Source organism: Pseudorca crassidens, chromosome 15 (assembly GCF_039906515.1).
Source record: "Pseudorca crassidens isolate mPseCra1 chromosome 15, mPseCra1.hap1, whole genome shotgun sequence".
Taxonomy (NCBI): Eukaryota; Metazoa; Chordata; class Mammalia; order Artiodactyla; family Delphinidae; genus Pseudorca; species Pseudorca crassidens.
In genome coordinates, this window is record NC_090310.1 from 32,984,931 (window position 1) to 33,011,212 (window position 26,282).

At 42.8% G+C, this 26,282-nt stretch overlaps 1 protein-coding gene across 31 annotated transcripts in view; it reads right to left on the minus strand.

The window, feature by feature from the left end:
* The window catches only part of RBFOX1 (RNA binding fox-1 homolog 1), a 2,180,200-nt gene that overhangs the window by 372,774 nt on the left and 1,781,144 nt on the right, over positions 1-26,282 (minus strand). The window contains exon 1 of one of the 31 annotated variants that reach the window (XM_067706707.1): positions 4,427-4,956. The exons of 25 other annotated variants lie outside the window; for them this stretch is intronic. In XM_067706707.1, coding sequence (XP_067562808.1) covers positions 4,427-4,570 — 144 coding nt within the window. In that variant the 5' untranslated portion in view covers positions 4,571-4,956. Of the gene's footprint in view, positions 1-4,426; positions 4,957-26,282 lie in introns of those variants that run through there. 5 more of the 31 variants (XM_067706703.1, XM_067706709.1, XM_067706714.1 and 2 more) reach the window with 5 other exon arrangements.

The following is a 26,282-nucleotide window of genomic DNA, read 5'->3' on the forward strand; positions in this document are numbered from 1 at the left end:
AAATCAACACGGGATTAAGCCGAGAAGAAAGAAGGTGATAAAATGCCATTTGGTCCCCTATAAATCATCAGGTTCAGCAGCACTAAGTAACTAGAACGAGAATTGAACTTTTCTACGCAGCCATAATTGTTACGGCCTCCCTAGCATCTCCCAAATTTATAACCACGGCAGGTGCATGGGGGGGTGGTCCCCCATCCTACAGCGGCGGTGTGAGAGCCCATCTTCCTGGCGATTCTCAGCTGAGATCCACTTTCTAATTAAAGACAGAAAGGGTTGATATGCAGGTTTCAGTTCAATTGCTTTCGATCTGAAGATGTCCGTAGTGAGCAATGGCTTCATTTACCAGAAATTACCCTTTGTACAAACCACTTCACTATTTAAAACAAACCACATAGATCATCATTAAGTGGGAAAAATGACCAATCTTTGGATATTGACAGTGGCATGGCCCACTTTAGAGGCCCCCTTTCCCCCCTGCTTTTAATGTGGATTTTAAGCATTTGACTTGTTTTTAAATGTAGGCTGATAAAAAGGTTCTGAGTGAACAGGATTTGACAGATGAGAAGCTTTCTTAGAACGGGACTGGGAGACATGGATGGGTGTTTAGGAACAGGGAAAATGAAGTTAATATGCTACTTATCCTCTTTCAGGGAGTTAGAACTCAGTGTGAAACAGCTTGGGGGAAATCTGGCAGGCAGTGTGCATCAGAAAACAAACCTCGTCTGTTGTGTCCGTAGCCTCACCATACCTTACCGTGTGATGCTCTTTGGTATATTCCCTGTGACTTAGGATGGACATCAAGCATCTCTAGATTTTTTTGTTATGAGTGTGTGTAGTTGTTTTCTATTTCTCTGTGAAAAACGAAACCTATACTCTTTTGACCCAGCTTGGAATTTGTATTTAGGATTTTCCCTCCAAGCAAGACTGTCGAAATGCCTACCCACTTTGGAACTCTGAGCAGATTCCATGTTGGGGAATGTGTGAATTTGAAGTTCACCTGGGAGAAGAAAATTCACCACCCAAGAAGACACCAAACAAAGCCACTGCAGTATGTCAAGAACAGCGGCTGAAGCAGAAACTTTCCCTGGACAGCAAGATTGAAGCCAGCTGCTACAATGCCTGCCTGTCCCTTCCATCTTAACAATGGTCTACAACCATAGGATACATGCTCTATCCTAGAGGGATACAGATGTGGGTATATATGCATGTGATGACATCACTGGCCTCAAGATATAGATGCCAGATGGACTGTTCGACATGATCCCATCTTCCAGTTCCGAACTGTAGTAACATCTCTGATGTTAAAAGAGAGGAGAAAGAGGAAAATAAAGAAAGAAATTGTAGCTGTAGGAAAATACCAATCTAAAGTAGAGTCATTGGGAAATATGAATGAATGAAATGGAATAAGTCAAATAATTGAAAAACCAAAGTCGCCTCTTCTTTGGCCTGAATAAATAAGTTCCTTGTGGCAAAAGGGTTATGTCGTTTTCACTTGGTCATTCAGGGTAGACTTGATCCTGAGGTATCCCAATTGATTTTTGCTTTTATGAGTTGTCTTAGGAACAAATCTGGGAGGGTTTAGGAAGAGAGTTGAGATGTCAAGGCTGAGGCAAAGAAAGCAATTGAAACTTCGTTCCAGGAAAATATGTTTTAAGGAAGACTCAGTGGCCCCTAATCAGAGTGTTTGCCTTAGAAAAAAGAATGATAAAGCCTCCAAAATAAGAGAATTGTGTTTTCATTATTTTCTTAGGTAATTAGTGATCTGAATGACAAAGACTCCTGAAATATTCTTATTTCTAAATAATAATAAAAGAAAATGTTTCCAGTGAAGGTGTCCTTTATCAGAGATATTGCCTGATCCAGCCGTCTGATCAACTTTGAAAGTATAGATTAGCCCTCCTATCATCAAAATTAAATAGAGATACAGTAATAGCTATAGATTAATAGCAGAGAGAAAACATAGTGGCGATGTACTGATAGAAGACATATAGATTGTAGCAGTAAGTGGTTTGTGGAGATTGAAGTGAACTGTTTCACACCCTTCATCAGCCAATTGTCTGGACTGCTAAATAAAAGCAATGACACGAGACTTCTACACAAACTGTCATGCCAGCAGTGGCTAGGAGAGATTACCTGAAGGTACAACTCTCCCACCCTGACAGTGAGCTTTTTGCAAGGTGGGATGTATGGCTGGAAAACCTGATTCTCAACCAGACAGGCAAAAAGAAATGTCTGCCTGTACTATACTTCAGGCATTTAGTGAAACTCAGAAAAAATGCACACGCGCGCACGCACACACACACCGCATTCTGACGCTGTATGTCAGCATCACCTTATCAACACTTTCGATGAAAGCATTACAAGCCCTTTTAAGGGAGGGGGTGCATTCCACAGTACATTTCAAAACCCACCTCCATCTACCGCCATATGGAACCACAATGCTGATTCAGTCACTTCTAAATACTTGTGATGGCTGCCAACATTCCCTTTGAGCCTCCCCTTTCCAGAGCTGGAGTGCCCACACACACACACACACACACACACACACACACACACACACACACACACACACACACACACACACACACACACACTGGAAGACACTGCCTGGTTGATGTTGAAAACCCCTGCATTCATCCCAGATACTTGTCCTTTCCATGGCAAGAATAACCTCAGTCAAAGTCACAGACAGTCTTCTTTCCTAAGTTGTGCCCACCCCAAAGCAAACCAATTTAACAAGCTAGAAGGAAGAAACATGAATTTATTTAAAAAAAAGAATCATGCATAAAGAAACTGTGAGAACATTGAATACTTACGGCATTTTACTTGCTAGGTAATGCCTCTCCAATTGGTTAATAAATAACGTGAAAGAAGTGAATACGGTAGGCAAAAGATCAACTCATATTAATAATTTGATTAAATTCAACTGAGGCTTAGCATCTGTAAAAAAGCTTATTAGGATACTCTTCTGGTGGGTAACTGGTATAAACCACACATGCAAACACACACACATACACACACAGGCACTCACAGCAAAGGCACAGAAATGGTAGAAGCAGATGAATCATATCATATGTTACCAATAGCCTCTTGGGAAATGTTTCCTGGCACAATTTACTTAATGACAAATGGGATAAAACAATATTTAAAAGGATAAACCAGTTTGTTCCTAAGATATTAAAACGACGAGAAAAAATAAAAGGTTGTTCTCAAAAAGATGAGATAGAAAATACGCCTAAGAAATATTTTCTGGAGGCAAACGACTTGATAACAAATTACCCAAAATGTTCAAAGCAGAATCTGGACATTTTGTGAATACGTAGAGTCCTATAACACAGGTTGAAATTGAGGGTCTTTGGAGAAGAAGGCCCCTTGGAACACTTGTAAAGGAAGTTTAGTCAACTACAACCACACACACTTAACACAGGGTACTCTTGAAGGGAATCAATCGAAAACCAGATAAAAAGATACAGTCAAGTTAACTCTTCACCGAGCAGGACAGTGATCCTGGGAAGGAAGGATTCCCATCTGCATGTCAAAATCCTTCTAACTCTGTCAGTTCACATCCACAACCCCTGCCCAATGAGACAGAGCTGGGCTTGTCACTCCACAAGGCAAGGTTGAGCTGTTTCCCAAGCCCTGGAACCAACTTAGGCTGTAGCCCTACTAGTAAAGAAAGAAAAAGAGACAGAAGGTCCGAGGGAAACACCCAGAGAAAGAGAGAAACACAATGCGAGATTCTGAAATATACACAGAATGGAAAATAAAACGCAGAATCCCTCAACAAGACCGTTAAGGGAGCGTAGAGGAGGAAAAAAAAAAAAAAAACCTTTATACATGCCAACAAAGACACATCCTAAACCCCTCGCCTTCATCACAGCATTTCCAGTGAGTTTACAGGCAGATTCTGGGGCTGACACCCTCCAGAAACCCAAAGGCTCAGATCCCAAGCTGACGGAATATAGCACAACCCAGACAAACTTAAGAAAACAAAAATACTCAGCACATACACACACACATATATGTTTTTGCACTCCTTATTAAAGCAGCTGAATTAAAACGCCAGGCACCCAAATGCCTCCACAAAAATCCAAACTCTTAGCATCAAAGAGGTCTTAGACTGGGATCGTCACCGGACGCACTGACACGGGAAAGATTCGAGTAAGGAAAATGCAGTTTGCAATTTTAAACTCCCGGTACCCAGGCTCAGAATCAGGCGTTCAAAGTATCCAGAGAGCTGCAAAAACAGCTGGGCGCAGAGTGCCCGGGCTCCACGGAGGACTAGGGTCTCCGATCCACCCCTCCCGTCCAAACGCAGGATCCTCCTCCCCAAACCCATCCAAGGTACCAAAGCGCATCCCCGCGACGCGGGTACCAGTCCGCCGAGACCCGGGAAGCAGCCACCGAGGGAAGATGCGCGCCTTACCTGCTGTAAGTACATAAAAGTCAAGGCACACGAGAGCTGGGGACACATGCCCACGTTGGGGAGCGCCACGCAGGTGGCCCCCGTCAGAGGATGCTGCATCGTGTCTCTCTGGCGCCCGCCGAGCACGAGTGGGGACGCTCGCATGCAATCACGCCGCTCTTTGCCTGGTCGCTACAATTTTTTTTTTTTAATTTTGCTGATTATCTAAGTCAAAACCCAACCCGGTGGCTGTCTCCCTTTCTCTCTCTCTCTCCCTCTCTCTCTCTTTCTCTCTCTCTCTCTTTCTCTCTCTCCCTCCCCCTCGCCGCACCCCGCGCGTCCGTCCCTCCTCCCTCGCTTTCCTTCCCTTTGGGTGTGCTAGATCCCGGCGTTCATCTGCCTCCAGCTAAGACACTTGAGAGGGCCGGGAAACTATTTTGTTCCCTTCGTGGCTGTATCGTTTTTTTCTGGTTTGTTGGTTCTGCTTTCTGAGGCCCCTCAAAGTGGAGGGTGTCCCCTGCCCCCCTCCCTCGTGAAGATGACAAAACAAGCAAAGGCAACTTCTATGAAAGGTACAGGGGGGCCGATGCCCTCCTGTAGATGCTGAGCAGTGGGGGCGGAGGGGGCGGGGAGGATAAAGCTAAAGGCTAGAGAGAGGGAGGGGGAGAAAGGAGAGAGGTTTAGACTCACACTGAGGCTCACTCCGCTGCTGCTACTGCTGCTGCCGCCTCATTTGTCAAATGGGTCCAGGGGCAGGGTTGTTTTTTTTTTTCCCCCTCCCCTTTGCTTTTTTTTTTTTTTTTCAAACGACTCACCAAAATTCAAATTGTGTCTGCTAAAAATCTCCGCGGGGCGGGTGAGGAAGCCAGAGAGCGCCTCACATCGCCAGCACCCAGGCGAGCTGGACAATTCACGCGATTGCCCAGCTGGGACCCAGAGTCTTAGATTCGGGGTGGCGGCGGTGTGTTTGCCCGACTCGGCTGGCAAATAAACACGGAAGTGGGATTCCCCCTCGTAGGAGTGCTGAGACGACGCTAGGGGCTGGGGGCAGGGGGAGCTGGGGCTGCCCGCGCCTGAGGCAGGGCGGAGAGGCGGCGACGCACCTCCAGGCGTTCCGAGCGCAGCTTTCGCTCAGCACCTCGCCCTGGCTGGGCAGGCGGCGGGGAGCGCACCACCCAGCCCCGAGCCTGAACGGGAGAAACCGCTCTGGCTGGGGCTGGCGTGGAAGTCAAGCCTATTGGACCAACACGCCAGCCCTGCGCGAGTTCAAGGGGGCTTCTCCCTGCCTAGAATCCCCGCTCTTCTCACATGATAAACGCACAGGGTGGGGAAATCTGGGTCTGAAAAGAGATGACTCCGTGGGCTGCAGCGGGCAAATGACAAGGGTTTATTTATTTAATTTTTTTCCTGCCTGGCCAGCCCTCCTTGGCCACATCAGCATTCCACTCTTGCAAAGGGGTCTCCCCTCTCCCCTTTATTTTATGAAGTAATAATTATTCATTAGTAGATTTCGTTAGCCTTTATGCAATAAAATAGGATGTGATCTGCAAATCAAAAGAAAATATTAAGACTCTAAGGAGTCCTTGGTCCCTATGGGGGGTGGGGGGGGCGGGGGGAGGCAAAGCACGTTCTTGGCAGCAGTAAAACCGTGATCAGGGATAGTAGCCATATTTTGTGATATAGATTTTGACCCGGTGATTGGATTTTCTTTTTCAGAGCAAGAGGCTTGTCTGAACAGCATCTTTTTTGATTGTTGGGTTCCCTGCAAGAAGCCTTGCAGGGCTGGGGGGTGGGGGTACCACTCTGAAGGACAGAGTGACAGGGGCACCCTTGGGGAGGAGCATTTGGGACAGAGCTGGGGACTGGCCACCGGGGGCATCCCCAGTGACACTTCTGTGAGGCTTGAGGGGACACTCAGCCAAATGACAGTTTCTAGGCCATCGGCTCACAAGGCACAACTCCCTTTGCAGGCTAATCAAAATGCTTTCTGAAGAAAAGGAAATTAATTATGCCACAGCTCCATTTTTTGTTGTTCTGTCTTGAGACACCATCGATAATATAAAAGTCTCCACTCTGCCAAACACTAGGTCCCAACCAGGCTGTTTCTTTCTACTCTTCACCTTGCAAAACCAGTTTCTCCAACACCCTGGGACTCACACATCCCAACAATTTAGAGGGGACACAGTAGGATGTTAAACCCTGAGCAGAAGTTGGCTGGAGGATTAGGGGAGAAGAGCCTGGTATTTTACACTGCTTTTTCTGAGGGTGGGGAAGTGTCAGTGGTTATTTGAAAAATCCCTGCTATCTGTTGTCTCACATTCATCAGACAAGGTCTGATTTACAAATAAACTCTTTCTCTTTTTTCTGTCTTCCTGTTTTTATTTCATTTTTTTTTAATTTTGCAATTCACAAAATCAAAGGGAAAACCAGCCCACAAAACATATACGGAATAAAAGTCAACGATTCTGCCCTTCCAATCCTTCCTCTCTCCTTCCCATCCTCTCCTGTTGCCTCAAGCAATTTGCTGTACTGACAGGGGTTCACCCTGCTTTCTTTCATTTTTCCCCCCTCACTGGCATTGGAAAAGCCTGCAAATGCCCCAAGAAGAGAACAGAATTTTCCCTTCAGCTCATTTTCATAAGAAACACGATAAATAATACATGGCACTTTAATAAGACCTTATCTGAATGGTTTAATGAAAAACAAATACATTATGTAAGGAACCAATAACTGCTCTTGGCTGTACTGAGCCAGCACTGGGTTTCTGGTCCGTTTTCTCCCCAAAGTTGAAAACTCTCAGTGGTGATTGGATTCCCACAGACCCACTTTACAATAATGGCTCATGCTTCTCCTTAGACTTAGGTCTCCTCAGTCAGGCAAACTGGAAATCTGCAAAGGGAAATGGTGGAATCTGGACCGTGCAAATGCATCTCAAAATGATTCGAGGCCAGGCTGCATTCTCTGGACAACCAAGTCCAGAACATCCCTGCACAAGTGCATGCAAACCGATTCATGCAAACGTGATTACACACACAAACAAGTACACAGACCATCAACATGGCATAAAGGATGGGGCAGGAAAGGTTTTGCAGTGGCTATTATCAGCAGACTGTTAATCAGGAACACAGCGTCAGATTACCCCAAATCAAATAGTAATGCCCTAGCTGCAACTATGGCTCAGTGAAAAAACCTCTGCTAGCCTTTTAAGCAGTGTCTGGGGATGCTGAATTTGAATGCTATCTCAACAGAGACTGGGAAAGAGCCACATCAATGCTACTAGCTCCCAAACGATTCTTCTACATCAATAAATGGGAGACGTGGGGGAAAGAAAATACCCTTCTCTCTTCCTACAAAGGGTCCCTGGGCACTCAGTATCACTTGAGCGTATATACTGCGTGCACATTCAAGGGCTACCGTCCTGCCTTTCCGCTGTAAGAACCCTTCATTGAATGTGTACCCTGTAGAAAGCAGAGAGTGCCGGAAAACCAGCAATGAACAATGCCATCTTCAGATGAAACTTCCTCGGGCAGAAGGCAACTGTTCCAGTTTTAATGTGACCCACACAACAGTGTTTGTAACTTTTCCCTTCACTCAAATTTGCCAACTCTTCAAAATAATCAAGGAAATTGTTTTTCCTCCTTTTCTCTCTTCCATAATCCCGTATTCTAACTTCCTAAGGCTGTCAAAAAGGCAGGCATTTAGCTAAAGGAAGATCTTCTATGGGAGTTGCTGTGCCTCAGAGCAAGAAAAACCCCAGTTAGACAGAAGGAAGGACTCCTTGATCTTAAATGCAATTATCCCTTCCAGGGTTAGCTCCATGACGATGTCCAGAAGTGGCTGAGAAGTATTTTATTCTCACTTCCAAATTCTGATACGGGCGATGACATATTCTGAATCTTCAGGAAAGTGAGAATGAAAGTCTCTGTAGGAAACTTTGTTAGTTATGATCTCTATCACAAGCACATTGAGTCACCTACTTGTTCAAACATTTGAATGATACTTAGTGAGTGTTGGTTACACTCAGGCACTGGTCTGGTCCCTAAGGCTGTTTCAGTGGGAGAAGGCGAAGATTCCTGACACCGTACCATTTACTTTCTGGTGGGGCTGTCATTAGACAAAGAACAAAGATAAGAAATAAGTCGATTGTATAGAATATAGATGCTGATGAGTGCTGTGCAAAAATAAAAGATAGAACAGGATCAGGGAAGCCGGGACCCCAAAGATAAAGAGGGGTGGGCAGGTCGCAGTAAACACTGTATAAATGTGCACTTGCTCTGCAAATGCAGTCTTCAGCTTGACATGCACACACTACTATATTTAAAATGGATAACCAACAAGGACCTACCATATAGCACAGGAAACTCTGCTCAAAATTATGTAACAAATGGGAAAATAATTTGAAAAATAATAGATACATGTATATGTACAATGGAATCACTTTGCTGTACACCTGAAACTAACACAACATTGTTAATCAACTATACTCCAATATAAGATAAAAGGTTAAAAAAAAACGAAAAGCCTCCTTGAATCCTCACCCCTTCCACTCCGATTGCCAAGCCCCAGATTTGCCTAATATATTAATTCTGGAGCTCTCATGGCTCAGTCTACCAAGAGTGGTGGTGGGCAAGTTTGTTCCTACCGATGACTAAAAATGGGCAAGATTCCCATCTGCTGTGTTGTCCATTTGAAGTGCAGGGTCTAATACAGTGTCTGACATATTGTAGGTACTCAGAAAATACTGCATTAGTGGATGGGTGGATGGATGGATGGGTAGATAGGTAGATGGAGAGATGAATGAATTAATACAACAGAATTTGGAGCAAATGACCTCTAGCTATCTCTTTCTGCTCAAGGAATCCATGGATTCTGAGTTTTATTTATTTTTTTAGCTCTCTATATTAAGCTGGCTTCTTGGCCCCTGGAATGAGGTCTCAGTCCCTGATGGTCCCTCCGGGATACCCTGGAGAAGCCCTATTTCTCAGACAGTTCTTTTGGCAAAGGTCCCCCCACTCCATGGCACACGGAGTTGGAAGGTGGAGGATTCAGCAGTGCTCAGATAATGAGCACGGCGTTCTTGTTTCAGAGTAAAGGGCTGTGTCTGAGGCAGAATGGATTTCAACCATTTAGAGACAATTGCTTTGCAAGTAATCACGGGATTGAGGCTGGAGATCAGAGTCCACTTCTGAGTCAAGGACCCTCAAACTCCACTAGCTTTCCAGCCTGGGTGTGTGGTATCAGTGAATTCAAGTTTAAAAGAACAGAAACACCAGTACAAGGATGCTCAGTTCTTAACTAGCTCCTACCACCCAAGCTCTTTTCAAAATTATACTGGTTGTTTAAAAAGTTAACTACGATCCTTTGTCCACAAGATGGACATCAATTAAGAAATAAAAACAACTAATTAAAAATAAAATGCCTACCAGTACTACCTAGGATCTATGTCTCTGTGGAGAAATGGGTAGTCTCAAACACAGATGGTGAGAGTTAAAATTGGTACAGTTCTGGAGACAACAGTTTGGCACTTACTCTCAACATTTTAAATATGCTTATCTTTCCACCGCATTATTCACATTCTAGATATCCATTCTGCAAGAAATACCTGAGATGGGCACAGAGATACATGTACTGGGATAATTTTTTTCCAGCATTGCTTGTAAAAGCAAATAAGCAGAAGCAACAGAAAAATAGTACAACACAGTATGACGGCATACCTACCATGCAACTGTTAGAAAGAACAAGGTACCTCTAGGTGTCTTTCCTTGGAAAGATCTCTATGAACGATCTTTAAGAAGTTGCAGGGCATAGATAATCAATTTTGTATGTGAAAACCAAACCAAGCTAACCAGAGAACAACAAAAACCTCACAATCTCTTTATGCACGTGTGTGTGTGCACACGCACATACAGACCTACACACAGGCATGTGTGGATGTCTGAATACAAATACACATACATACACACGTGTGAAATGCATAGAAAAGGATCTGAAAAGATACAACTCAAGTGGTAAATTTGCTTACATCTAGAGTAATGAGGCAGAAAAGGGAGGTGGGGGGACTTTCAATTTTTACTCTATAAAGATGTGTGTTTGAATTGTCACAAGAATGGATTTGTGCATGACTTTTATAATAAAATTAAAAAATATTCTTCTGCTACAATTACTGCCACTACTGCTATTATCTTTGTTCTCACTATGAAGAACTCGGGTTACGTGTTCCTAAGGAGTACTTTTCTAAATGGTGGTAAATGTTCCTGGCTAGTCCATAAAAACCTGCTTAAACACGCTACCAAGTTGGAATATTCTAGATACTTACAGCCACAACAAAAACGGGAAGCACACATACCTTGGTAGCTGTACAGGATTCCAGAAACTAAGAACCTCATTTCTGTTTACAACTTCACTTCTTAGAGACAAGGTTTTCAGCTTCCCTGAGCAGAAATGAAAACAAAGCCCCAGCCCCAGCACTGCCTCTGGTGCCAAGGCTGCTGAGAAACAGACCCACAGGCAGGAAACCTGAGAATGTTTCCGTAGAAAATAAGGGACAGAATTGGTCTGAAATCTCTGGAATGTCTGATTCTCAATCCCCCCACTTCCTAGGTGGGGTGGTTTGTCTTTGTACCAGGCCTAGCATATAGTTCAGGGAGATCTTTATGACTTAGAGAATGAGTTTCTTGTTTTCTGTTCCTGCTTAAACACCTCTTCCCTGCAGGCCCAATGAGGAAGGGGTTCAGGAGGCACAGAAGATACGTCTCGTCTCTCCCTTTATTCCCACCCCTCCCACTGTAGTCGCCTCACTGGCTGCTAGCTATGGTCCCACAGAGGGCAAGCCTGCAGCAATGGACAAGCTTTCCCCACTGTGTTGGTCTGCCGTGTACCAGTCATCAGAGCTTCTTCATCTGCCTCTCCAACATCATGAATCTCCCAAAGAATCTCCCAAAAATCTGTCCTGGATTTCAGCCTGCAACCCAAACGAAGGCCAAAGAGTCCCAGGACTCTGAAAATGGCTTCCTGGTCTGCCCCCTCCCTGGCCAGAGGAAGGCTAGGGAGCTCATTGCTGCAGAAACACCATGATTGATGCCCATGGTGGTGTTAGTATCCCAGCTCCCAGAAACACACAACCTGGGTTTATACCCAAGATTTGCCACTTGCAGGATCTGTCCATGAGGGTGTGTAAATTAACCACTCTGAGGCTCACTTCTTTTATCTGTAAAAGGGGGCTGATAATACCTCCCTCACAGAACTGTAATGATTCTTAGATTTTTTTTTTCTCCCTAATTCACATAATAGTTTTTATCACAGTAAAAGTTTAAAAACAATGGACAGGTTGCATGAAATTAATGACTTAAATTTTTTTTTGACCAAGTTAGTATATTCTCTCTCTCACACACACACACACACACACACACATGAACTCACACACACACAAACTCATACACGCCATCTGCTCTCATCATCATCTCGTAAGGGAAAGGGCATTTTGTACCAAAAAGTAAGAAGGACGTAATCTCAAAATAAAGGACAGCCCTTCAAATTGATTAAATTTAGGTCCGTTAAAATTTTCACTAAATTGCCCTTAATTTTCTCATTTAGCTGCAGTCTGTTGAAAATGTCATTATGGAATCAGATGAATTCGTGGATCTGCATTTGGGAACCACTGAGATAATGAATGTAAAGTGCTTCTTAGCCCAGGCACTAGCACCCCAAGAATCAACAGTACACGTTAACTATTGTGGGGATGCTTGAACATGATCAACTGTGACACTCATTAGGTCGGAATAACTAACCTCTTCACCCCCACCAGCTCCTTGCAGCACAACCAACCAAACACCCTTCTCATTTCTGAGTCCCCTGCACCATGGAGCAGCACGCCTTTCACGTAGGAGAGGCTTAATAAAGGTCAGATGGATTGAATTTGTTGGATACACTTTCCTCAATGACACTGTGGTTACAGTCTGCTCATTCAAGGCCACCTGAAATGATGGCTCTGATGGAGGACTTGGGAGCTCCTTCTGGCTCCCATGAGGGCACGCAGTATACTATAGAGTGGGTATACCGTCTTTTGGAGTCTCACTGCTTGGGTGTGAAGTTCTGGTTCTGCCTCATACTTCTATGGCTGTTATGAAATGTCTATGGAGTTATAATCCTTTAAAAACCTCAGTTTCATTCAAAGAGGGAATGATGCTAATTTTGCCTTCCTAAATAAGTTGTTAAAAGATAAATGAACACAATACATGTAAGTCCTGAGATTGATGCCTGCTATCTAGTGACCACTCAATACATATTAGCGACTGTGATTATGAATTACTTTTGTGCTCAGTCCCCGACAAGTTGCTGAAAGAGAGATTCCTCTTTTTTTTTTGCTAAAAATTACACAAACAAGATAAACAAAATCAATACATTCATGGGACAACTAACTCCAAATGCAATTTTTTTTTTTGAGAATTTTTTCATATGACATGGCATTAATACGAAAATCTGTAGACATCACCTTTCTGCCCTGGTCATCTAAGTACACACATTTTATTTAACCTTGCTAATGAATCAAATGAACACAACCTTTCACATTAGTCCTTGTCAACTAAATTCTTCACCAGCTGGATCTCACAAAATGTCAGGTCTTTTACTGCTTTTTGGAGACTGACTAGGGTTAACACGTGTAAAGAGACTGCTTCTGGCCAGTGTGATATATCTATGTATCGATATCTGTCTATCTATTTATCTATCTCCTCACAAAACCCTGTAAGGTAGGTTTTATAGCCCCAATTTACAGAAGAAGAAACTGAAGCTGCAAGAACTATACCCCCTGTCCTGCTAATAAAGGATGGGAGCAGTGTTTTCAATAAGCTCTGTTGAATTAAAAAAGCAGGAAGTATTCTTTCCATCACCATGCTATACCAGTAGCAGTAGAAACGCTGCTTACAAATCATCATTACCATCATCATTATCATCATCATCATCTTATTCATCATTGTTTGCAATATCTAAACCTAGCAAGCACTTCTCTGAAGCATTATTCTTTGTCTATCCAGCTGCAAGATTTCCTCTTCCAGGAATCTATCCCTAACACCAGCTACCTAATTTTATAACATGAGAATTTCCTAGCTTTCTAGTCCCTACTTACTTACAGGAGGAGTAAGTCGCACACCACCCACAGGCTACCTGAATCTCTTCCAAGGAAACAGCCCTGCGTCCATCCTCATTTGCCAATACCTCCCTAGCGCTACCCCAGGCAAAAGTGACAAGTTGTAGAGACAGTGTTCTATCGGAGCAGCCAACTGACATTGGGTCAGGAGAGACCCAAGACACACCAGACAGAGCCCCCAACTGAGAAAGACCCAGAGCAAGCAAATACCTTAAGTGCTCACAGGAGCTTTCCTAAAACGATTGGTTCCAGGAGGTGATGCTGAGGGAGAGTGCAAAGTTTGACACTTGAGAGGGTGGGAGTCTGTTTCCAATGCACAGGACAGAATGTGAGAGCGTGGGACAAGGGACAGTAGGCGGTAGAGACAAAAACAGCTAAGTGGTGGTTTCTCCTAATGAACAAGTGGGTGGAGAGGTCTACTTTGGGAAGCCTCCACACGCCCACCCACTCTCTGTGTTGCGGCTTTCTGGATGGAACTTCGAGCAAATCTGAAGGCAAACGAAGCCTGCAGAAGATTCTATTTTTCCTCTGTAATAAACTTGGCTGCAGAGTTCTTTGACCCCACAAATGCTCAGAAATATTTATCTTTATGTAACAGGAGTCACCCTCAAGCCTCTCCGACTAGAAATGACTTTGCCTCTAACATCTCAAGTCCTGGAATAATCCCTTTTGACCTTAACTGGCCCAAGGTCCTATCCTGGCATGCGGGCAAGAGCTGCCACAGGGATCCTTGGTCCCCGGCAACACTGGCACACCTTCAAAGGCTGGTGATTTTTGGTGGTGACCTAGGAAGGATGTAAGGATTCAAAGCAAAACTAGGTTAGTCTGCAAAAATTAGAAGGTCACGTTGCATATGGACTGGATACAGGGTGGAAGACCTTCCTGGTTCTCAAGATCTCCCCTCGACAGATACACAGGCTCTGAAATTCCAAGTCTTGGTCCCCAAATTGCAATTCTGCCTTATGGGAAACTCACACTCTTACAGCCTCATCTGACCTGTGAGCTCAGGTTTTTATATTCCCTGTCTCTGAGCTCCATCCCAAGAACCCACAGTGAAGCTCAGCCCCTTGTCATATTCCACAATACATCCACTCGCAAAAGGCACGTCTGAGTTTAGTAGACATGAAAACTGTACATGCATAAGGAAGAAAGAGGAAAGGAGAAATGATATTCATCTTAGAAACATGATTCGAGAAGGATCTGCATGTATCACATCCTTGCAAATGACATTTGCCTATTCTACCACCATCAACTACGATTAGACTCTCTTGATTTCAGACTCTCTCGATTTCAGACTCTCTCAGCCATGTTTGTATTACCTCTTTCCCTTCCCACTGAGAGCCCAAGAGCAAAGTCTTATCCCCACTCCTTTGTCCCAAGTTTCCTTCTCCTTGAAATGCTGACATCAGTTGACCACGTGCCCCTGAGGGGATCACCGTCTCACCAAAGTTTGCATCAAGCCATTTTTCTAAACCAAAACAGTACTCTCCAGAGGATGATTTACTATGCCCACTGTTAAAAGAAGAGCATCACCTTTACCTGGTTTCTGATGGAATAATTTGACACTCTTTCAGGCACAGTGGCATGTAAGAGAAAAACTACATGTTTCCCTGGCTGGACCTTCTTAGATAGGTCTGTGGAAGAATTCTTACATGCTCCATAAACATAAGGTCTCCCTTGGCATCATCATTTTGTGCTTTGTTAGGTCTCTTAACTCTTGTATCCCAATTGCCATCACCCTGAATGACCTGTTTACTACGATACTCTTTGCACATGGGTGAAGGTTTTGCAGCAGTGGTTGGAAACCACCGCATGAGGAATGATCATGCACCTCAAACCGCTCCCTGCATGTCTCAGTATGAAGGTCCTATCCTTGCTGTTTCAACATCCCCCCAAACAAAATGTCTGCACATCCTGCTCTTCCTCTGTAGACTTGCTTTTTGTTAACAGAAGCATCTCCCTTCCATTTACATAACCTCGAAACCCTAACATCTGCCCTTCACACCTCCCTTTGCTTCTCTGACTAGTCAATCGAGTCCCACATTATATCATTCTTAGCTCTCCCATCTCCCGACTACGAAGTCTCTCAATCTTCCATTGCCGCTGTCCCAGTGCATCCTATTATTCTCCTTAACCTAGACTAAAACAAAAACAAACAAAATAATAAAAAAAGCGGTTTTCCTAATTGATTCCTTTGGTCAGCCTCAGTTCTTCCCAATTCACACTCTACACTGATTCCACAGGGAAATTTTAAATATAAAAAACAGGCATGCCCACCTTCTGCTCAAAAGACATCACCGACCCCTCCCACTGTTGAGGGTCTGATAGCAAATGCTTTAACGTGCTCCTGAACCTCCTATCTTGCAACATAACTGGCACTTTCTTTAATGTACCTCCCCCTTCTCCAGATTCTGGTCACCTCGTATCTAGTCTTGTAATTGTGTATGCCCAGTGCATATTAATACCTCTCCAAATATATGTTCTCTGGCTGAAACTGCTTTAATGATATGAGTGTACAAATCCCAGAATACCCAATGTGTAATTAAATAAATAAGCCCAGAATGAGACACGCATCTTTGTTTGTTCCGCAATGTAGAGATGGAGATGAGGAGGAAAGCACCTATGTGCGTTTCACTTTATTCTTCACAAGGGCAGTGCTGGGTATGTACTGATAGCACTGTTACCCACAAGGATGCCGAAACCCAGGCGGGTTATGTAAGCATCCTTACATGGGATGCTTACATAAGGATCCTTAAATGGGACAGCCAGTGTTGAAGTGAGTTCCTTGTCGGTTTACTGCCTGTCTCCTGCCTTCCCATCCTTTGCACATTGGCATGCACCTATTCCATGAGAACTTTATTTTCCCTCTTAATGCTTCATCCCCATCAACTTAGAACAGCACCTGACCTATTGTAGCAGAGGCTTGTTAACTATTGGTAGAATCAGTGAGAAAACTTGGAGATGACAAGTCCTCCTCCACTTCTACGCCTCTGAAATCCATTAGATACTCACTAATTGATTGATTGATTGATTCATTCATTCATTCACTCATCAGGTATATCTTGAATGTATTCTCTGTGCCAAGCATGGTGCTGGAGATACAATGATCAACAAAGCAGGAGATGGAATTTACATTCTAAATTAACATGATATTTGGGGGCCATTTGGTTTAAAAAAAAATTACCTTTTGCAACTCTGTGTCAGCATGTGAATCAGCATTTTCTCAATATTCTGCAACAAACTAAAATACTGAAGTGAATTGGATTATGAGGCTAATTGAAAACAATATTACTTATCCATACTCCCCTCTTCAAATATTGGTGCTCATCAAAAGCCTCATTTTCTCACTGATAGGCTTTATAATAAATGTTTCACATTTGAATTTATAAAATTCATCTCCACTCTGCCCCTTTCATCTCTTTTACAATTGGCATTTCATGTAGAATTTATTTGTAAAAGGGTTTCTACTGGTGTAAATGTGTATATATATATATATATATATATATTTGAGAACCTCCGGTTTCCTGTGTGACACTCACACTCCAGTGTGAGGCTCTGATTATAGGCTTACCCTCCTACAGAAAAGGAAAAAAAAGAATTAAAAGGGCATGTCCTGAGGCCATAGAGTTTACTCTATCCTTATACTGCCTTCTTGACAGTGAAGTGGATCATAAGAACAGAGGAGGCAGATTACCTGGTCCTGAATCTTGGATCTCTTTTGTCACCTGGGTGACTTTTGGCAAGTTATTTATACCTTCTGGGTCATAGGGTTCTCATTTATAAATGGAGACAGAGTATCTTTTTTCAGAATTTGGATAACATGGGATTATATGTGTAAATTGCTTAGTGCAACCCATAAATGCACTATGCGTATTAGTGTCATAGCTTCATGGTGATGATGATGGTGATGATGGTGATGATGGTGATGATGGTGGTGGTGGTACTGGTGTTGGTGGTGATGATGCTGCTGCTGATGATGATGGCAGTGTTGGTGATGGTGGTGATGATGATGATGATGGCAGTGGTGATGGCATTGGTGATGGTGATGATGACCGCAGTGTTGGTGATGGTGGTGATGATGTTGCCTATGGTGATGGCAGTGGTAGCAGAGCTGGTGATGATGTTGCTGATGATGATGATGACAGTGGTGATGGTGTTGGTGATGGTGATCTGGTTATTAACTGTGAACACAGGGTTAAGACAATGCAACTAGCCTCTGTTGGAAAGACAGCCCCATCCTCTCTGTTCAGAAAGAAAGAGGGTCATTCTTTTCCTCTTTTCCAGAAGAACTCTTGGCTAGTTCACTACCCTGCCCTTCTCTCTTAACTCTAGTGTTTCCAGCTAAGGAAGCAAACTGGCATCCCTGTCACCACCTTGACTTCTCCTGCTGTCCCTCCTCATAACTGGGCCATAGACATCTCTAAGGAGCCTCTCTTGTACAGCAAGCAGGAGCTGACACCACTGTTCTTCTGGGTAACTCTGGAGGATGTTAATATTTTATGACCTCTTTAGTGAAACACCAAACTCCAGGGTGCTGATACTTCCTCTAATACCGCTCAGATTCTCAGCAGGCTTCCACCCTCCCTTTCTCCACCCCCGCCTCTCACCAACCAAGCCATTCCAATATTTTTTTTTCCCCGCATAGCCATTGTCCTGTCAAGAGCCACACAATTCCAAGAAACATCATAAAAAAATAGCAAAGCTAAGAAGTATTGAGCCTTTACTGTCTGCTGGGTGGTATGCCAAGTATTTTACACTTGTTATCACACTTCGTTTTCTCCAAAATCCAGTCAGGAAGGCGGTCTGACCCTTCCCATTTTAAAGGTGAGGAAACAGGGTGGGAGAAGATAAATAGCCTTTAAATGCACACACTCAGGCCCTAACTCAGGTTGGTGTGATTTCCTTGGCTCTGATCTTCCACTTTATTGCATAATTCATTCCTAAAAATGGATTTTAAAGCGGAATGTCTGAAAGTTGAACAGTTGCTATAAGGTGGGTCTTTCCCCGTGAAGTAAATGGGATTATAAAATCCTAAACTGTGGTTCAGACAGATGCTGCCTCCTCCAGGTCCCCATGAGTATCATAAACCACCACAGGGTCTCCCTGTTGCCATGGAAACCCTGGATCAGGGTAGGAAAAGCTCAAGCTTTGACCCAATGCCTGAAGGAGGTCTAGGTGCCTGTGCTTCTCCTTTCCTTCCACACAGCTTGAGCAAAATGGATCTCAGCCAGCAAACATCCTTGGGATTCTATTTTGATTTTTGGTCAAACAAACAACCATACAAACAACTAATTTACTGCCCATTCCATTGGGACTATATCCCCCGGACTTAGAAATGTAACTAGGGAACAATAGTTTGAAAAGCAGAAAAATGCATATGAAATGAGGGGAAAGGGGTGGAATAAGATATATGTCCATATTTATATGGTATGATCCCATGTATGGAAATGCAATCTATGTCTACAGTTACACTCTCCACTTCCAAGGGTATCGCCTTCTAGATCAAAATCTATATAGCTAAATAAATACATCTAAAATGTGTTGAGACTACTGGTGACTTTTATTACTTTTTTATTGCTAATCTGTATTAACCAAGTTTTCTCTCATAACCATGGGGTACTTTCGTAATAAGGAAAAGGGAGGTTTCCCCTTCTTCTCCTTCTGTTTCTTTTATTTAAGTGGCCCAAGTCACAGAGTGAAAACACCTCCTCCCCCATCACAGGCCAGGTCAGAATCTCACCAAGGCTTGAGGAAGGATGGGGATGTGATCTACCAGGAATGAACTTGGACATTCTCACTCTCCCAGCCCTTTGGAGATAGTTGAAAAGTGATTCTAGAAAGAGGCAAAGAGCACTGGTGCACAATTCCCGAGCATCGCCGCTCTCCATGTAAGCCTAATTATAGTCACCAAGGAAGTTTCTTTCTCATCTCTCCAGGTCTTCTGTGACAGCTCATCATTCTGGTGGCATTTTTGTCGGGAAAACCTCATTTCTATTTTTATTATGAGGACTGCTTGTCTTTACGAGCTCTTTGTACATAGATCAAGACGTTAGGAAGACCTGCGCTTTCCCCAGGCAAATGAGAATTACTAATTTTCTCTCTCTATTAAGGACTGTGCCATCTCCATCCACTGCAACAACATTTATTTCACATACTAAGACCACAAGGATCCTGGGATAAGGTTAACCAGTTCAGCACCAACAGCCTCACACTCCAAAGGCTTCTATCATTTATTGCCTTTGCTCATTTTCAACAGAGAAAGGAGCCATGTAGCTTCACCCTGACCTATGGAAGCAGGATCTTATTTAAGGTATGAAGCCCAAATCCCCACCCTGCTGTTTTCAGCACATTCATGAGACATACTTTTCTTAAGAGAAGGAAGTAGAGCCAGAGCTCAGACCTTTGGAATCCTATAAAGCCACATGATGTTTGTGTGATGAAGGTGGAAGAACTTGAAAGTTACATCATGTTATGCTTAGCCAAAATCACATCTGATGCTGACAAAAATTTACTTAGTATTAGAGGTTTCTCCATGCTATGCATTCTAAAAAATGATTTACATATATTATTTTACTTAATCCCCATGCCAAAAATTTTATTCATGCACTCACTCATTCATTCCTTATTTAATTCATATATAAATATTTATAGACTGGTAAATTATGTTCTAAACTTTGTGAGATGTCCCCAGTACACAGTGATTAGACACACAAACAAGCAAAGAGACAAACAAACAAAACTCAGTCTATTTGCTCTGATGGAACTTTACTGGAGAGAGAGATTTTAAAAATCAATTCAAGCAGTTTCTTATACAACTAATGTCCCAGCAATTTCATCCTTGAGCATTTACCTTGGAGAAAGGAAACTTACATTCACACAAAAACCTGTACATGAAGTTTTATTTATAATAGCTAAAAATAGGAATTCATCCAGATGTCCTTCAACAGATGACTGGTTAAACAAACAGTGGTCCGCATCACAGACTACTACTCAGCAATGAAAAGAAACAAAGGGTTGATGTACACAACAGCTTGGATGAATTTTCAAAGAACTATGCTGGGTAAAAGAATTCAACCCCAAAAGGTTATGAAGTGTATGATTCCATTTTTGAAATGACTAAATTTTAAAAATGGAGAACAAATTAGTGTTTGTCAAGTGTTAGAAATTGGGGGAGGTGGGGAGGGCAGATGTGGTTATAAAAGGACAAGGGAAAGAATCCTGTACTGACAGAATTTTTCTGGAAGTTGATTGTGGTGATGAACCCGCAAATCCACACGTGTGATAAAATTGCATGGAATGAAATACACCTCCCCCCACAAACACACACACCAATTAATGCAAGTAAAACTGGGGAAACCTGAAATAACATCAGCAGATCGTATCAGTGCCAACATCTTGGTTGTGATACTGTATTATAATTTTGTCAAATGTTACCATTAGGGAGAACTGGATAAAAAGTACATGGAATCTCTCAGCATTATTTCTTACAACTGTATGCGACTCCACAATGATCTCAATAAACTTTTCCATCAAAAAATAAATTACACAGTTAATGTGATAAAGGCCAGTTGCGGTCAATGCTATAAAGGAAAAGAACCGAGTTTAACATTTTTAGAAAGAAACTATACATGGTGGGGCCTGGATTTAGACTAAGGGTGAGGAAAGACTTTTTTGGAGAGGTGGCATTTCATTGGGCAACGGAGAGATGTGTAGTTGGTGAGGAGAAAGGTGGGTGGTGAAGAGTTCCAGGAAAGGAAACAGTGTGTGGCAGGGATGGAGAAAGGGTGTGCGTGCTCGGGAGCAGAAACAGGAACACCGTGGAGAGAGGGAGTCCGATGTCGGGAGGCTGCAACCCAGGATGAGGGGCCACAGGTGAGTAACCTTCCTAATCCCGTATGAGAACCTAGATTCTACCCTTTCTTCTGTTTCAGGAAAAAGAGGCTCAGACAATCTATGTGAGGTCACCCACCTAGGAAGTGTCAGACCTAGCACTCAACATCAACACTACACCAAGTTCACTGTCTCGCCCCCAAAACTCTTTAAACACACATTTGCTGTTCAACCCAGCAATACCTCTCCCTAGGGGTTTACCCAAGAGAGTTGAAAATGTATATTCATAGAAATACCTAGACACAAAGGTTTATAGCAACCCTTTCATAATCAGCAAAAACTGGAAAGAACCCAAAGATCCTTCAGCTGTTGAATAACAAACCTATTTGTAGCCACAATACGGTGATACTCAGAAATAACAGAGAAGAACGAACTATCAGTAGACAAAACTGCATGGATGAATCTCAGATTCACTATATGCAGAGAAAGAAGTCGGACTCAAAGGCTACCTACGTAGGACTCCATTTACATGGCTTTCTAGAAAATGCAAAACTAGAAGGACTGAAAAGTGATTGACGATTGCCAGGGCTGGGGCTGGGGACTGGCTACAGACAGACCCCAGGGAACTTTTTTGGGGTGATGGATATGTTTGATATCCTGATGGTGGTGGTGATTATATCACTGTATGTCTTTGTTGAAACTTGCAGAACTGTATGCTAAAAAGGGCAAGTTTTATAAAATAGATAACTGACAAGAACCTGCTGTATAGCACAGGGAATTCTATTCAATACTCTGTAATGGCCTATATGGGAGAAGAATCTAAAAAACAAAAAAAGAGTGGATATACGTACAACTGATTCACTTTGCTGTACACCTGAAACTAACACAGCATTGTACGTCAACTATACTCCAATAAAAATTTTTAAAAAATAAATAAAAATGCAAAAAAAATGGGCAAGTTTTATTCTATATAAATTATACCTTGATAAACCTGACTTTGATCAAATGTGCAGGGTGAGCAGATACAGCTTAAATCCAGGGAAGAGCCCTTCTCACGTCTAGAAATTTCTGGGTAGCCCCAGGAGGCAGTGACGCGAATAAGAATCTTATTTTCAGGAGATGTAATGAAGGAAAATGGAGTTAGGATACAGCTTCTGGTAGGGTGGGACAGGGAAGACCCACTCTTCCTATTCTTAGGATCCATAGATGGAGCAGAAAGACTCCGCTCTGCAAGGTGGAACACTTGACTCTAAGTAGTCACTTGTTTTGCCCGGCTGGAAAAGGGACCTCAATTCTCTGAACCATGACTTTGCTCACTTCACAAGGATGGCAAGGATGGATGGAATGGACGAACAGCTAAACAAAGCCAAAGTACGTGTTTTGTTTTTCTTCGTCTTTGAAGAAAACCAAAACTCTGTGTTCTGTGGCCTAAGAAGTCAAACTCAGGGCTGGGATTTAAGTCCTGCTCTGAATGCAAGTCCAGTGTGGAGGGAACCATATACCCTCAAACAGCTGACACAGGGCCAGCCCTAGGGCCAGAAATCACCCCAACGTCTGCTAATATGGCCCATTTGCTGCCATGGACCTGCTCTCACTAAGCCCCTGGGTTTCTCGAAGGTCTTACCCTGTGGAAACCATCAATTTTCTTTTCAGCTGCCATGAGTCACTGGGAGGTGGCTTTGAGGCAGGGACAGAAGGTTTGGCCATTTCTGGAAGTTGCCTTTCTTCCTGTGGTTTCACCTTCAAGAAAGATGAACTCTGTGCCAACTCTGGGGGAGAGCTGGTTCAGGTCAGGCGATATTAGGATGAGCTGGCATCTTACACCCTGCCTGGCCTGTTAGCTAAGGCAACGCACCTGATCAAAGTCAGCCTGACTCTCTCAACCTGCCTCCATGCCAGACCCTCTACCCTCCACCCCTCTACCCTCTTCCCATAGTACTTTATTTTCATCTCTACTGTTGTCCTTATCATAACATATATTCATCATGCCTTCCTTCACCTGCTTCTTAAGTGCCCCATTTACCCCAAAGATGGCAAACACCCAGGGACAGGGCTGGGGTTTTGCGTGACTATAACCTGAACCCTTGACTCAGGTCTGAGTGTGACAAGAACTCAGCAAATGTCTGCTGAACAAACGAATAATAGAAAGCTTGGTGCTCGCACAGAGAAATGAATTCAGGAACAAACCTCCAAAGAGACCACCTGGTGAAAAGCAGAAAATATCATTAACTGGAAACAAGACATTTTTGAGAAATCCACATTTCAGCTTTACCAAAGAGACATTGTAGCACTTTGCCCAAGTGACATGTTATATACAGAGAAAATGCAGCATTTATTTCTATTACGTGGAGGCTTACTCCGTAAGTTAGAGAGGTTAGATGCTCAGCACGGGGCCCCCACGTCCAAAGATCTATGTTAAAAAAAATAAAAGAAAGAAAGAAAAGGAAAGGGAAAAAAAAAAAAACATTTTAAAGAAAGAGTCACCAGAAACTTATGTCGCTTTTATAATCCGAGAAAACAGGCCTTCTTATCATCCCGCATCAGTAGTTACATTTTAAAATCCAGCTCCTAAGACAACTATAACCAAATGTTTTCTTTGTTGTTGTTGTTGTTGTTTTTGCGGTACGCGGGCCTCTCACTATTGTGGTCTCTCCCATTGCGGAGCACAGTCTCCGGACACGCAGGCTCAGCGGCCATGGCTCACGGGCCCAGCCGCCCCACGGCATGTGGGATCCTCCCTGACCAGGGCACAAACCCGCGTCCCCTGCATCAGCAGACGGACTCTCAACCACTGCGCCACCAGGGAAGCCCCCAAATGTTTTTTAAAGAAAAGAAACAAAAAAAACAAGAAGAAAGCAATTGAACAATGAAACTTTAACTATTTTCATTCTCTAACCCCGATGAGAATAATTCCCTTTCGATGAGATAAATTTAGTCTGAGAGCAAGACAGCCTTATTAACCCAGCTGCATAATTCATTGGCAGCTTTAATCTTCGGAATGAATATTAGTGTACATTTCAGGTTTTACTGCATTTTTTAAACAAATGATATTTTAAGTTCAAAGTGAATATATCGTGAGTTGGCAGTTTGTAATACGTTTTTCCCTAAAAAGGAAATCAACATAAAATTCCTTTAGACCTTCTGATGTCAACTGCGGACTTGAGAACAAACTGAATACAGAAAATGTAGGATAGGAATGCAGACAAACAGAAGTCAACGCGATGCAGATATATTCAATAGACAGTCATGATCGACTTTTAATGAGCTGTAAAAGTATGGATGAACTTCCTTAAAAGGATATGCTAATTAATACAGGACACATCTACATGACGCAAAGGAATATATTTAGTCAATCACTGAAATGGTTTGCCTTCAAAATGTCCAACACCCCATGGTTTGTAAATGTCAAACATATATAGGAGTCTTTAGGCAGATATTATGATCTTGGGCAAATTTAAGGCTTAGCTGTCTAGAGACACAGGCAGGTTTAGTCTCTCTTTAAGTATTAATTTGGAGCCCGTCTATTTAGCTGGTGTATTTCCATATTTAGTCAAAAGGTGTGAGGAAGGCACACATTTGCAACCGGGTAATTTGTTGAACCAATATACCAAGTCTCACCATATCAACCATTTCCCACTTAAAACCATGTGCCTGGAATTTAAATACCTTAGGGTTTTAGAAACTTAGCAGAACCAAACACGTCTATGATACACTAAGCAATCTTTCTAGCTGCCTACTGATGAGCTGCATGACAGGTAAGCCTAACATTAATCTGTGTTGACCACCAATAAGGAACTGGCAAAGAATTTTTGCTTCTTTGGCACTGAAATCTTCACCTCAGTCTTAATCTTTGTGCTTTTATACCATCTTCTCCTCCTAGCATTTTATATCCTTTTCCCCCAAGTGGGCCATCTTCTTTTAAAACAGGAATGGTTCTAGAAGGAGAACAGCTGCAAAGGATTCTCAAATCTCTAAGAGGGGGTGATACCAATTTCATCTAATGAAACTAATACCAATTTCATCTGAACTAGTATTCCCACGTACTCTATAATGGACTCCGCGTCCTCGTATCAATTCAATATCTTGACTCTTCTTTGCCTGAAGAAGTATGAAGACTATGATTTTTGGACAGTGCCTGCTCCGGTAGACCCCTCTCAAGCTTCTTCGGTGTGTAAGGAACCCTGGTGTGAAGCTTAAGAACTAATGACCTCCCAGATTTAAACACTTGTATTTTCATGACCATCCAGGTTATGTTGGTTACAATGACCCCTAAACTAGCTGCATTGAATATCATGGCCTCCTCTTAACTATCTGGTGTTCAATTTGCCTTTGTCCATAGAACAGCATCCATCTGGTGGCTCAGAGGAGGTTTGACCATCCCACCCAGAGATGGGGGAGCTTTCAGGAAAGGCTTCTGAAAGGAGGGGGCATCAGAGAACAAACCACAAGGAATTTTCTCTGAGTAACTATATATGCATTGCAGTTGAATAACATGATATTTTCCTTCTTAATAATCCATCCATAACCAACAGACACCATTCCTCCAGGATGAATAACTTGTGAAAAAAAATCATTAAATAAAAGTTGGTTAATTGCATTTCTTAAGAAATCCAACTTTTTAATGTTTCTTCTGAGAGCAGAACTGTAGTATAGTCAAGTGATCAATTATCTTTTTTTTCTTTTTCTTTTTTTTAAAGTTGCAGAATACAACATTTTCTTTCCTTAAAGGGCTGCAGACACATTCCCATTTCTTTCCATAAGAATAACTTGAAAAGGATGCAAAGTTACACAATCGACAATTCACTGCACACAAGCTGCTTTTGATTATATTGCCTCACAAACTAGATACTTTGCTGGGAAGCATAAAACTGTTTATCACTAAACATCTGAGATTGCACTCAG